This window comes from Microtus ochrogaster, chromosome 6 (genome assembly GCF_000317375.1).
Source record: "Microtus ochrogaster isolate Prairie Vole_2 chromosome 6, MicOch1.0, whole genome shotgun sequence".
NCBI lineage: Eukaryota > Metazoa > Chordata > Mammalia > Rodentia > Cricetidae > Microtus > Microtus ochrogaster.
In genome coordinates this window covers 61,133,578-61,148,208 of record NC_022013.1, presented here as the reverse complement: position 1 = coordinate 61,148,208, position 14,631 = coordinate 61,133,578, and the positions used below count along the sequence as shown (strand labels likewise).

The window sequence follows — 14,631 nt, the reverse complement described above, 5'->3', positions numbered from 1 at the left end:
CTCTTCTTCTTCTTCTTCTTCTTCTTCTTCTTCTTCTTCTTCTTCTTCTTCTTCTTCTTCTTCTTCTTCTTCTTCTTCTTCTTCGCATTTTATTTAAAGTAGAAGAGCAGGGGCCTTGATTTGAATTATCAAAAGTAGATGGGGGAATCCAAGGCCATTGAAATCCTTTTAAATCCAAAGGCGCTTGGGATGGTTAGAAGTGGCTGAAGCACAATCCAGTGCCCCCAGTTGTCAGTTTTTCAGAACACTGGCAATGCCGGCAGTAAGGTTTTAATTTTCCTAATATAGACATTTCCTGAGGCTACGGAGATTATATATAAAGTTAAAAGCTTTATTTTTAGTCCCCAAAAGAATTTTAATAAGAAGTGATACAATTTATGTGTGCGATTTTCGACTATTGGCAACAAAGTACACACTTGCTCTTTCAACCCAGAAACTTTGAAACAGCAGTTTAAATGTTTTGCTTACAACTTGAGTTTTAATGTTAAATATGGTGTTGAATTTGTTGATCCATTCAGGGAGGAGACAACATTTAAATCTGACCAAGAAGGAAAAAAAAAACTCAGTTTGTCTGTGGTTTTCTGCAATAGTCTAGAATCCTACTTGACAGATGGGCCCTGTGTCTTTCTAGTGTGAATATCGTGGGTCTCTTTAGTTTTATGCAAACAAGCCCTTATAATTAATATGACTGCGTTGACTCCAAAAGTAAGAAGCAATTTATCAAGGCACTTAACTGTTTATATTGACCGGAGATAAAACGTTGGCTTAATATCCATCACAGATGGATAAAATACTTTTGAAAGAAAACTCTGAAAAATGCTTTCATTGAGAACAAAAAAAGAGTTGTCAGTGGATGCCTGAGCCAACGGGCTTCATAAACGCACACAGGTTTGGAAGCCACTCCTCAGTCTAGTGGGAGAGCAGCCTGTAGCCCCAGCCTGCAGGGTTCATGGGGCTTTGTCCTTTCTGTCAATGATTAAAATGTGCTATGTATATCCTGGGGTTCGACTGGAGTAGCTAAGCCTGGGGGGAGTGACTAAGAATGGCTCCTGGACACAGGCTGTCTTAAGGTAGACACATGGGGCGATGGTGGAGACTTTTCTGCCTTCTGATACTGTAAGGAAGGAGCTAAATCCTCCTTCTAACGCTCACGATGTCAAGTTTCGGCATTCCCTCTTGTATGCAGGGTGATAGCCTCTTAAAGCTTGGGACCGCTGCTGCTGCTTTCTCACAGGGACAGTGACTAGAAAAAGCCAGAGGAAGAGGGCAGTTGGAAGTACTCTACTGTGTGCTCACTTGCATTCAGATTTGATTTAACATCCCCTCCTCATCCTCCACATGGCCCGCTCTGGCCCACAGCATACTGGAATAAACTCTGATGTGATGCATTAATCTCATTACTGATGGAGAGTCATTTTAAAGGTGGCCCAAGATTCAAAGTGCTTGTCTCCTCAAGGCCTGATACTTTAAATACCTGCATCTAATTGTCCCTTGCTAGTGTCCTCTTCGGTCCTTGCCTTGTGGCACTCAGTGGTGGGGACTGGGTGGTGGGGCTTGTGTGAGTCCCATCCTCTCATAGCCTGGTGGGGAGGAAGTGGCTGGTGCTATGGGTAGGTCATCTGATGCCCCAGGAAGCACAAACTGTATCCTCACTGGCCAGAGGTCCCCTAAGGACCTGGTTGTCCTAGAGAAGAAAGCCACCTGGAAGATTAGGTGGGACTTTTTTTTTTTTTTTTTTCTTAACTCTCTGAAACCAGAGAAGGAGAACAGGGCAATTAGAATGGATTTTTCTCGATGAGAAGGGACAGGGACTGAACTCCAAGAACAGAAAATTGTCTTTACCTTCTTTTTTCCTAACTCGGGCTTTGCTTGAAGTCAATGATCTTGGGGAAATTTCGCTGAAAATATCTTTGGTGCCCAAGGTGGGCCCATGTCACTCCCAAACCCCCAGTACTCCAGGGACGTGGCAAATGAGACTTGACTGTGGGAATGTAACCCTGTGAGAGGCCAGAGTCTGAGAAGCTCCTGCTGCCACCTCTGACCCTTTTCTCAGCTCATTTTTCTAAGGTGCCACTTGCCCTGGAGGTCCTGCGCACAGCCGCCTCCTGAAGGGCCCAGGCCTCATGTTGGAAACATTCGCATTTTTCATTGTGTCATTTTTCATCGTGTCCCCCTTTCCTTCCAGCTTTTGTCTCTCGATTGTCTTTGTTTCCACACTGTGAAAAGATGTCAGGAAGGCACCATTTTTAAGGGACGTGAGGATTCAAGTCAGAATAGATTTCATGCAGAGGGAGACCCAGTCAATGAGCCAGCACGATGACGAGACAGATGCTCCGGCAGCAGCCAAACAGCATGTTTTAAACGGATGCTTCGGCACAGCCCAACAGTTAGCTTAGAGAGTCCTACCAGGTTTTCTATTCTGGGTGAAAATGGAAGTGCTTGAACTAGACCTATGAAAAAGAGTTTGGGTGGTTTGTGTTTTTAAAAGGCCCCTTTATGCCCTGCATGCTCCAGGACAATGCCTCACCCCTCAGGATCACTTTGTCTCCTCTTCCTCTCTCCACAACACTTCCTTCCACAGTCCTGCCCTGGCCATAGCATTTTCTTTATTATCAGTGTTAATCTTCAAATTACTCCAATCTGTCCACCCTCCTCATTTATTTCCACTGCCCCATGGACTCTGCTGTCTAATTTGAACTAGACAGATAGAAAGCCCCACTGGAACTTTCTGCAAGGATCCTCCTGCCAACCACCAACACACTCCTGAAGTTATTTATTTTTTAAGTGCGGGAGGGGAGAGTCTGTGTGAGTCAAAGCCATGGTCCTTCCTGGGGGTCACAAATGACCCCAGTGAGCTGAGCTTCTCCAGGGAGAGGGGAGAGGGTAACCAGGACAACAGGACATCGCTCTTGGACAGGCCTTCTCCTTGGGGCTGGCTGGGTCCTGCTGAGATCTGCTGTCCTTGTGCTACCCCTACTCCAGAAAGATGCCAGCAAGATTTCTCACTGTACGAAAACCCAATCTGGTACATGGGCTTTGAGCATCAGAAGAGACCTTTATTTCATGGGCATCGATTTCAATACCCTTATTTTACAGTTGATTTTGAAAGGAAGACCCCATCTTTGCTTCATTCAGGGGGCAGATCGCTAATCCTTTCCCTCTCATGGTGCAGTTGTTTATCAAGTTGCTTCTTGTTACATGAAATACAGAGAAATTTCTCGGTATGCAAGTCAGACTTAAGCTAGTCTCTGCTAATGGGGCTCCTGTGAGTGTTTTCTAGGGAGGGAAGAACTCTTTCTGTTCCCCACCCTCATTTCCCCTGAGTCTGTTTGCTCTGAGGCAAAGGCTATGCATGGGGCTCTAGGGCAGGAGAGTTGGGGATGGTGGTGGGGTGAAGGGAAGTTGTAGAGGTGTGCCAAGGCCAACCAGGAGGCTGTTTCAACCACCCATTCTCAAATGAGAGATTTCAGGGCAGGGTTAGAACCCTTGTAGGGGTGACAGAGTAGAGAGCCTAAAAGGTGGTGCAGGGGAGGAGAGGTTGTAGCTACCCAGGGAGGAGGGTGTCAGGTGAAAAGTATCTGTGGCCCCCAGGCAATGTCTGGCTGAGGATGGGAATCTGAGATTCCTAGAAGCTTCTGAGCCTAGAAAATTCTGTTCTGTTCAAGATGGAAATAATATCAGCCTAGAACAAGCATAAGGGAGTCTGGTCCGGTTCTGAGCTTTGTTTTAGTGGCTTCTTTCATGTGCATTTTGGGAAATAAGGTGTATTGAATATCTTAAAAAGTGTTTAGTGAAAAATCAATCCAGCAGCGCTGAAGTCCTGACTAGGCTCTGAAATGTCCCAGTAGATGCAGGTATTTCTGTCTCCTTTGTTAGGTGGTGCTTCTGTGTGACCTGATCCATTCTTCTGAGTTTGCCTTAAGGTGGGCCCAGGGCCTGCGGGTGTGTTTCAGGGTGGGGTCTAGCGTAGGGCATCAGCTTGAGGTTTATCTCTGCCTGTTTGCTCCAGTAGCAGCTGAGAGGCATGTTGGGATGCTCTCTTTTACCAAATAATCCCAGTTTGCTGTGTGTTGGAGGTTCCTCTTCTCTCTCTCATGGGCTGTTATGGGGGAGAGGGGTTCCTGCCTTCAGTGGTCCTGAGAATTGCTTGCCCCTGTGTTTTGACAAGTGGTTTGCCACAGCCTCCACAATTGGGTTCAAGGCCTTGTGTGCTGGAGCATCCATCTCCTCAAGAATTGGTGTGTGTTGGGCTCTCTCAGTCTTCTCCAGCTGCTGCATAGGCCAGCATGATGGAGGTCTTCTTAGTACCGCCTCCCACCCCTCCCCCCTCCACACCCGCCAGCGCGCGCGCACCCCCTCCCCCAAAATCTAGGCCTCTGCATGGGGCAGGCTATCTGGTGACCCCTAATCCTCTCCCGCAGGCAGCCGAGAGACTGCCTTCACGTATGCGGTGAGCGCAGCTGGGGTGGTGAATGCCATGAGCCGAGCATGCCGCGAGGGCGAGCTGTCCACCTGTGGCTGCAGTCGTGCTGCGCGCCCCAAGGACCTGCCTCGGGACTGGCTGTGGGGCGGCTGTGGAGACAACATCGACTATGGCTACCGCTTCGCCAAGGAATTTGTGGACGCACGAGAACGGGAGCGAATCCATGCCAAGGGCTCCTATGAGAGCGCGCGCATCCTCATGAACCTGCACAACAATGAAGCAGGCCGCAGGGTGAGTTCTTTAGTCTCCCTGCCACCACTCCTCTTGGCCTGTGCACAGGAGCTGGGTTCTCTCTCCTGGCACCATCACTCAGCTCAGGTTTCTGGGAGACACCCATACCTTGGGTCTCTGTGCAGGCTTGGCTTCCTCTATCTTCCCCTGCACCCCTGTCCTCTTGGCCTCTTTATTTTTCCTTAAGTCACTTCCCTCATGGGGCCCCTTTGGAGAGAGGTGAACATTCCAGAAAGGCCTCCCCCTCCAGGGACCTGAATGGTACCATTAATGGGTCCTGAGTCCAAGAGTTCCAGCTGTGCACTGAGAAGTATGTTGTGTTTCTTTGTAACTGGTCCCCACCTATGGTTATCAGAGCTTATGCACTTGTGGCTGGGTTTCAGTTAGGGGGAGCATTAGGTGCTCCGCTTAGCAAGGCCTTACCTAGCTTTGGATCCTCCTTTCTTTCTCCCCATCTGCCTTGTGAATAAAGAAGACCGGATGGGCTCAGAGTTTTCCCAAAGGGCTTTTGTTAGGGAGAAGTGTGGTGTTGCTTCAGTCTGAGTCCAGGGTGGCTCTTGAGAGTCTAGACACAGAAAATCTGTTCCCAGCCTCCCTGAGCCTCTTGTTCCCGCTCTTTCCCTATCCTGCTGGAGATATGAAAAGCTACTCCAGGATATATTTTTAAAAGGTCCCCTTTTTTCCCCCTGTGGTTAAACACATGGCACTTTATGGCCTCTTTAAAATGAAGGGGTGAAAATGTTTCTTAACTTTGGCAGCATTGAAAACCAGGACCATTATTTTTTTTTTTTCTCACAGAATCCAAGGTAGGTGCCAGGACTTTCTGGTCACAGATTTCACTCTTCTATATTTTGGGGTGAGGAAAGAGGAAGATAATCAGTGTAGACCTGAGGATGCTCTGGTCCTACAGCCTCATCTCACAGACTGGGAAACTGAGGTCAAGGGGAGCTCTTAGTGGCCATGTCAGACAGTCAGTGGATCTGTGTTATAAATCTCCATTAACTTGCCGTAATCAGATCTTAGGGCCCAAGAACTGCACTGTGGTACTAGAGATGCTGGCGTTAGATCAAGTCTGTCTCTCTTAGTTTCTAGGCCTCAGTTTCCACATTTCCATAGCTTTCCATGGCCATGGCAATGGCTCCCACTCAGAGTCATTGTGAAGATGAAGTGAGGTCAGGTGTTAGGGTATATATACCATGGGAAATCCGGCCTACAACGATGTTGCCCTTGGTTCCTTCTCAGGTTCTAACTTAGTGTCAGTCAGTAGTCAGTACTTGAGAAGTGATAAGTTAATTATTAAACATTACAAAATAATAGGACATAGAGAAGTCAAAGATTGTGCAGATAATTCCAGCTAACTTCCTCTCAAATTGGAGGGTAAAGAGTTGAGGGAGACAGGGAAGGACTACGTGCAATGTGATTTTGCTTATGCTTCCCTGAGGGGACGTGTGCTTGCTGCCCTTGCTCGGGTCTTCCACCTCAGGGACTGGTCCTCTCTCTAGGCTGTGGTTGTCATGGGTCCACATGTCATTGCAGGGGAGGGGTCCAGCCCCATTCTCTGCAAGCCCCTAAGAGTCCATTCCCAGGGTACCACCCTCCTGACATCATTCCCCTCTGTAGGACCTGACTGGTGCATCCAACCAGAAATGTTCCAGGTTATCTCTGGGATGTCCTTATCACTTCTTTCCTAGAAAGAACTCCTGCAGGGCTTGGCCACTGACAGAAGAGGGTCAGGCATTTCCAAGTGGCGAAAGGGACCCCTGGAGAAGTTGAGAAGTGGCTTTGATGTTTTCTGTTGCCCTTGATATTGATACTTTGATATTGTCATATGTTGATGTGTGACATTTATTTGGTTGCAGTCTATCATGGGACTGATGAGCTAAAGGAAGGATTTGGGTCGGTGAGGTGACACAGGAACCAGCTCTTCTCTAAGTTAGGCCTTGGGACCTTTGAAAGTTGTATACTATGCCAGAAAACCATATTAAAATTTCTTTAGGTCATTAGCTTTTGGTTTTCCTTAAAAGGGAGCAAAGAGTAAATATATTTACAAAACCTTCCTCAGACTGAAAGTCTTTATGGCATGAGATGCACTGGGGCTCCTTTTCAAAGAAAGCCCTGTGAGTCCTTAGAGGAGGAAGGTGGTCGTTTGAGCAGAAATGACTGGGTACTGGACAGGCCCTGGCTAGCACTGCCACACCATGGTGCCTTTGGAAGGTTGCTGGCATGAGGAACTGTGGGCAGTCGGGACTATAAATAGTCAGCCACCACCTCCCAGACTGCTGGGCATAGTGCTGTGAGGGCAGACCTATGAGTACTGCTCCTGCCCGAGGTGACCGGGCAAAAGCCCAGGGTTATGGCCCCATCACCTTGGTGAAAGTCCAGGTTTACTGAGTGGGTTTGGAGTGCCAAATGCTCCCTTGCCTTCCTCATCTTTATCCTCCCAACTGTGTAGGAAGTTGGTACCATCCACAGGTGGCAAACAGACTTAGAAAGGAAGAGCTAGTTGCCTAAGTTCAAGGGCAAAATCAGACCTTCTACATCCGTGACTGCAAGGTGGTCCTTGAGACCTGGGATGGGACAGGACAGAGTAGGGGCTATAGAGTGGATGGAATGAACATAACTGAGACCCAGACCAAGTTCCCCTACACCCTGGTGTGTGACCTGTGTGAGCCACCTGCTCGCCATGTCACAGTGCTGTCATGTTTCTGTACATGCTACAAAGTTGCGAGTCTGAGTGGATGAGATCACAGGTGTCAGGGCTGTTCTGACGTTAGAAGGACACAGGGATATGGTAGGATGGGGGAAGATTGGAACACTGAGCCCTCTAGGGATGGATCCAAGTCATTGTAGGAAGGTTTGCTGTCTGGATACAGATCCTAGCACTCTCTACTTACCACTGGCTGAGCAGGAACTCATCTCTCTAGCACTCTATTTTCTTCTCTGTGAGTGGAAGGATAACAGCCCATCTTTCGGAAGCTTGGGTGTAGGTCTGCATTCAGGGAAGACAGGCAAGAAATGGACTTCATGTGGTATTGGTGACATTTCCCTGCAAAAGTGGAGGCCACTGGAATATTGTGTTTTTTTCTGTTCCCATTTGAATGCGGTGGTTGCAGGCAGAATGATGGAAGCTAAAGAGCTGTAGGGTTTTCAAAGGTAACAGTATTTCCCATGGTGGGGAATGAAGAAGTGAAACACAACCCTTGATTCAGCCAAGAGACATGGCTGCCCCTAGAAAGCTGAAGACAGCTTCGTTCACCATGCTCGTGCCCGAATCTCAGCTCCTCCAAGAACGTGCGCAGTAACCTTCTCCCTTTCCTCCTGCAGACAGTGTACAACCTGGCAGATGTAGCCTGCAAGTGCCATGGAGTGTCTGGCTCATGTAGCCTCAAGACATGCTGGCTGCAGCTGGCGGACTTCCGAAAGGTGGGCGATGCCCTCAAGGAGAAGTATGATAGCGCCGCCGCTATGAGGCTCAACAGCCGGGGCAAGCTGGTCCAGGTCAACAGCCGCTTCAACTCCCCGACCACGCAGGACCTGGTCTATATTGACCCAAGCCCGGACTACTGTGTGCGCAATGAGAGCACAGGCTCGCTGGGCACACAAGGCCGCCTGTGCAACAAGACCTCAGAGGGCATGGACGGCTGCGAGCTCATGTGTTGCGGCCGTGGCTATGACCAGTTTAAGACAGTGCAGACTGAACGCTGCCATTGCAAGTTTCACTGGTGCTGCTATGTCAAGTGCAAGAAGTGCACGGAGATTGTGGATCAGTTCGTTTGCAAATAGTGGTGTGCCTGCCCATCACTCAGCCCACTCCCAGGACCCACTTATTTATAGAACGTACAGTGATTCTGGTTCTTTTTATTGCCCCTCCCCCAGGAATTGCAGCTGGAACCATATTTTTTTCTGTTACCATCTAAGAACTCTGTGGTTTATTATTAATATTGTAATTAATATTTGGCAATAGCGGGGGAGGGGGAACCAAGAAAAATATTTATTTTACGAATCTTTGCAAAGTTAGTACAAAATTTCTCTCTTCTGATGCTACAGGATAAAGGGGAAATAACACATATTCTGACTTAGCTGCATGGTTGGGGTTCACATCTAGAAGGTATAGGAACTATTTTCTTCTCAAATATGCAGTCCTATGGAATAGGTGATACCTTAGTGAAAGAGGAAGGTGCAGACCCATGAGTGACTCAGTTCCTATGGTCAAAATAAATTGCAGATGCTCTGCTACAAGACAAAAGAGCTCAAATCTAGATATAGTAAATACACACACACTATATACATATATATGTGCCAAAAATACAGACTATGAGACACTCCCCATTCCAGAGGTTAGCAGCCTGCTTTTTGTATTTTCAGAATGATCTCTTAGAATGTAAGAGTGAGAATCTCCTATCTTCCTAAACAGGCATATCATGTTTGTTATTATAGCCCAGCTACAGATACTCCATTTACGGATATGCCTTTTTCTAAGAGTTCATGAAACTTGGGGAGCTGGTAGGCTGCAGGGGCAGGATGTCCCCAGAAATTAGAAAACTTGAAATTTCCTACATGGAGGACACATCTAATTCTAAATACTGGACTTTATGTCTGGGAAGGGATTTTGACTCAAAAACGATCTCAATTTGGAAGCCATCTTACTGTCTTAAAAATGAAAATTACCCGTGAATTCCATTTGCAGACCCTCTGCCCAGATGACAAGGAAATCACATGTAGTTGAGCACTGCAGAAGGACAGAATACCTCTTTGAGGAGAAACTGGCAGCCACCTTCCTAGTTGACCCCAAGCTCTCTCTAGACTCTGTGCCCTTATGGGATGGGATGCTGGCCATGCTTGAAATGGTCACTCCCCTGGATGCTCATGGCTCACTGGGCAGGAAATGCCCGTGAGGAGTTATGCTCAAACCAGCTACTTGGGGATTGCATCTTTCTCTAATAGTTTTTCTTTGGAAGTACAGTAACTTCCTGGGTTTTGCTGATATTACTCGGCCCAAGGAGTCCACAGAGGTGTTGCAACCGTTATAATCCTGTGTTTAGACTATCCATTTGTGCTTTTCCTATTATCCTGCAGGCGGACGCTCAAACTGTTCCTAGTGTACTTGAACAGTTGCATTTATAAGGGGGGAGGGAGTGGTTTTATGGTGCCTGATATCTCAGTCTTTTGTACATAACATATATATATAAATATACATATATAAATATAGATATAATTATATCTCAGTGCAGTCCGTGGTTTAGATTTACACTTTGCTCTGGGCTTGCACTCTGCCTGGAGTATTGTCCTTCATTGAAGTCCAACTGGGACTTCTTTTTTCCAAAATTTTGAGTCTTGACATTGGCATGTGACTCTCTGGGATCCTACCACGAACACCAGGAAGCAAGCTAGACTCTGAAGAAGCCTTCAGGGCTGGTGTCCTGAAATATATGTTGGTTAGAAGGTGGCCCTTCTCTTTCCTGCCCACCCTTAGTTCTTCACCCTCTCTTTGGTATCCTGGGCCGGCAGGGCATTGCCGGCTCGTCACAGCTGTGGACCTTGAGAGGCACTCAGAGCCCAGGAGCACCAACCTGGTCTTGATTTGCTTAGCTCATTTCTCAGTGAGGCCTTGTGCTTGTCCTGTCTGACAGGACTGAGCTGAGTCCCTGAAGCGAATCAGCTCACTGCATAGTTAGCTAGTTTAAACAATGTTTTAAAATAAGGGCACCTCTATTTCCAAAGTGGCATCTGCTGTGTTGTTGTAGGACCTGATGCTGTTCTTCAAGGTATGAAAAGATGTCTGTCTCCCTTCGTCGGCTTGGTGGCCTTCCGGTCGCCTCAGCCCCGTGGCTCTTAACTTATTGCCCCCAAATATTCATTTCCCCTCAGCCACAGTGAATCGCAAACGAAAGATCTTGAAATGAAAAAGCACTAATTTAGTTTAAAATGTCACTTTTTTGGTTTTTATTCTACAAAAACCACGAAGTACGCTCTTTGTATTTGCTAACTAGATCATGTTCTCTTTAGTGACTCATGTTCATGAGCAGAATGGAGTTTAACAATCCTAGCTTTAAAAAAAAACTATTTAATGTAAGATATTCTACGCGTCATTCAGATATTTTGTATATCCTCTATGGCCTTTATTCTGTACTTTTAATGTACATATTTCTGCCTTGTGTGATTTGTATATTTCACTGGTTTAAAGAAACATTGAAAGGCTTATGCCGATGGAAGATAGAATATAAAATAAAATGTTACTTGTATATTGGTAAGAGGTTTCAGTTGTCCTTCAGCTAATTCACGTGGAGAGCTGTTTTCAGGAGAAGCCACAGGGGTAGCTTAGGACTGCTATGTGTTCAAATACTAGAAGAGCGGACAAATTTACCAAAAGCAAACTATTTGGAAGCTTCAAAAGAGTTCTCTATATGCAACAGAACAAAAACGGAATTCTCTTTTCCTATATATGTTCCTTCAAAAAGAGAGAGAGAGAGGAGTCAAGCAGATGGCGTAAAGCTGGTCACAGAATTGCTCACATTCTTTCGGCATTATGCATGCGAATTTAATTGTTTTAGAGTGCGTTCGTTGCTCTTGTAACATCCCAGAGATGAACCAAATAAGCTCACGCTTTCGTCCATGTCCGCCAGATTTTGAGCTCTCTCACACACGTATATGCACGTGTGTATGCATGTCTGTGTATATCATTGTGTTTACCACTACAAATGTAAACACTAGGCGAGTTTACTGTGGGCCATGCGGGGCATCTCTGTTCTCCGTTTGAATGGGCGCAGTTTTTATGAAAAGAAAACTGCAGTGAGCAGGAACTAAAGGTTCCTTGTGTGACGTGCAATTAATAAAAGGCCTCCAGCTTTCTGGAAATGAATCCCAGAATCTGTTCAGGCCTGTGCAGACTGATACATTAGCTAGCCTTTTGCCCTTCTCTTTTTCTTTCTGGATAACCTTGTAACATACTGAAACCTTTAAAGGAAACTGAGAATGCATTATTCCACCAAAAAGAAAAAAAAAAAAAGAAAGAAAAAACAGTAGACCAACATATAGAGTGTTTAAAATAGCATTTCTGGGCAAATTCAAAGGCTTGTGGTTCTAGGAGTCACATCTGTTTCCGTTTTTCTTCAGTTGTATATTGACCAGTGTTCTTTATTGCTAAAACATATACTCAATGTAGCAATGTCAGCATCTTTTTTCTTCCCATCCTGGAGAGCATTCAAAACCTTCCCAGTACAGGAACATCAATGAAACAATTACACACAGGCTGTGGCAAACAGAACTGTGTTTAACATGGTCAGTATTGGGCTCCAGGTCAAGGCTGTATTGTTCCGGTCCTGGTTCTTTGTGCTCTTGACCTTCCCGGCTGCCACTTCCTATGACAGCAGCTGCCTGCCCACTTCCGTTCTCAGAAGGTTTGTCTCAATAGCGATTTCCAATGTGTTTTTCTGCACCATCATCCAAGCGACTGGAACCTTCAGATAGGGGCCTGAGAGCAGGATGCCACACCCTGGACAAGAACTGTATTAACTGACTAGAGCAACCATTCGCAAAAGCTACCTAGCAACACTGAAGTATAAGCAGGAAACGCGGATGGCAAAGTTGCTTGTGACTCCAAGTACATATTTCACGCCAGCAAGCATGGAGGCCCACTCCGAAGCACTGCGCTGTTACTGTAAAACATGATTTAAAGTATTGATTTTTCTGGAAAGGTCTTTTCTAGTCTTCACCTCTGGGTGAAGTAGCAAACAAGATGCCATGTTGTGAAAGGGAAGAGGATAATTTTTTTTTAATTGCAGAAACATTTAGAGACATAAGATTTAAAATTTAGAAAAGGGATCTTTGAATTTGCCTGTTAACGTGGACTTTACGCTGAAGTATGATGATTGGATGATGTTCTGTGTTGGAGAAACATCTTGTTAGCCAACTCTATAAAGAAGATGTAAAGAAAAGTTGGTGTGAGCCAATCTAGAAGGCTGAATAAAAGCTCTTACTGTGTTGCCAAACCAAGGAGGGACTTGCATCTTAGACCAGTTTTTATATGATTTTCAATTTGGCGGAGATAGAAAGGAGATAAAGATTATTTATTTTTGTTCGTATCTTGTACTTTTCTATTAAAATCATTGTATGAAACCCAGCCCGCTCCTATGTGTGTCTGTATATTTAGCAGAGAGGGGCTGAATTCATTTGAGTCTGTTGTGGGCTTGGATACTGGTTTAGAACTTCGAGGAGTAAAAACCAAAACAAACAGCAACAATAAACAAGAACACTAATATCTCCGGCATGAGAGGTCTTTATGCTCGAACCTCGAGGATTTATTCTGTAGATTTGTACTGGCCTTTTGCTGGCCTCTGCTAATTGTACTCTTATTTCTTCTCTGTGGACCCCTGTGAAACAGTTCTCCCCTGGAGACATTTACTATGGAGGGAAGGGATTGCCATACCGTTCTGGGGTGGGGGGAAAAGAGCTGAAAAGAGAAGTAAAGGGTGTTTAAATGAGCACATGGGATCAACTGGAACGTTTTGCTGGTTGCTTATTTCACGACACAAAGGTTGTCATGAGTTTCTTAGCTAGGGGTTTCCCCAACCAAGTACCACTGGAATTTCAGGCTCAGTGTCTCTCAGGAGCGGATCTCCCCTGTGCAGGTTTATTCAGTTCTCCTGGCCTCCACTTACTCCATGTCCAAGGCCACCTCTCAGTGGCTGAAATGTCAGACAATGTCCTGGGGAAGAACACTCCCAGTGAGAAAACATGGCTTTAGGTGTGGGACTGGGGTTCTGAACACTTAGGGAACTTGGGGTGACCAGACCGCAGCAGTGTGCTGATGGCTTGCATGTTGTGACCCCAAGAATGAACAAAATCCCTTGTAGATGTCTCTGTTGAGACACCGGAGCTCCAGCAAGCTGACTGTCCCCTTAACAGATCTGAGGCTAAGAGGCGGGGCTCAGATTCTAAGGCGGAAATTTTCTTTGCCACTTGGAAAAGCTGTGGAAGGCATTGTGATTCTGAACCCCTTGATTGTATACCGTGAGAGGGCAAGCTACTTAGCTCTTGGAGCTGTGCAGGAAAACCCACACAAACAAGATTCTGTTGTATCCTAATGGCAGAGCAAATGTTGTCTGGGAGGGGAGGAGGTTAAGGTGAGGGACCCTAGAAGCCTGAGGGGTTCTCTAAGCGGCTGAGTCTAAGGCAACATTAGACTTGCTCAAGGTGGGGGCTTCCTTTCTCCAGGCAAAACTGCAGCCCTGATGTCAGTGCCTCCACATTTGTTTTGTTTAACCTGCATGGTAGAATTTTTTAAAAGAATGCAGCTTAATTGTGGACTCTTAAAGAGGAAGCAGTTTCGCATTCTGGCTTGAAAGCCAGAAAGAATGGGGGCTGGGCTCTTGGGTAGCAGCTGTTATTCCTGTGGCCTACCTGGTTCCTCAGTGTTTATTTTTTGTTCTTATTCTTTTTTTTCTTTTTCCAACAGAGCGCTCCCCACCTCAGGGACTCTTCCTTTCATCCCAGTGACATTTTGGTCCAGGTGATTCCTACGAGGGTCTCTCTTACACAGTGCAGGATATTTTCCTCTGCTAGATGACAACCACACTCTCCAGCGTATGACAATCAAAGTCGTGTCTCTGGACATTGCTAGATGTCCTGGGTGGTGAGGCACCCCAGGGTGGAAGCAACTGCAGTTGCTAGTAAAAGTGTGTGTTGAGATGCTTGCTAATGAGGTTGAAAGTGGAAATGCGCCCAAAGCACTGGACTCCCATGTGAACACACGTCTGGTGTTGCCCCTCAGCAGATGCCCGTGGAGTGGCCAGAGGCCCTCCCTTCCCAGGCTTGGCCCTGCCAGTGCCTGCAGTGTCTTCTAGAACCTTGATGATCTCAGCCCTCCGGTGGTGGAATAAGGAACAAAGGCAACCACCTCACTAGAGTTGATATGTAAA

General features: G+C 46.3%; 1 protein-coding gene across 1 annotated transcript in view; it reads left to right on the top strand.

Annotated features, from left to right (window-relative positions):
* Window positions 1–12,770, top strand: part of Wnt5a (Wnt family member 5A) — a 21,041-nt gene extending 8,271 nt beyond the window's left edge. The window contains exons 4-5 of the mRNA XM_005348678.3: window positions 4,422–4,714; window positions 8,039–12,770. Of these exons, the coding sequence (XP_005348735.1) occupies window positions 4,422–4,714; window positions 8,039–8,497 (752 nt within the window). The 3' untranslated portion in view covers window positions 8,498–12,770. The remainder of the gene's footprint in view (window positions 1–4,421; window positions 4,715–8,038) is intronic.
* Window positions 12,771–14,631: the final 1,861 nt, after the last annotated feature.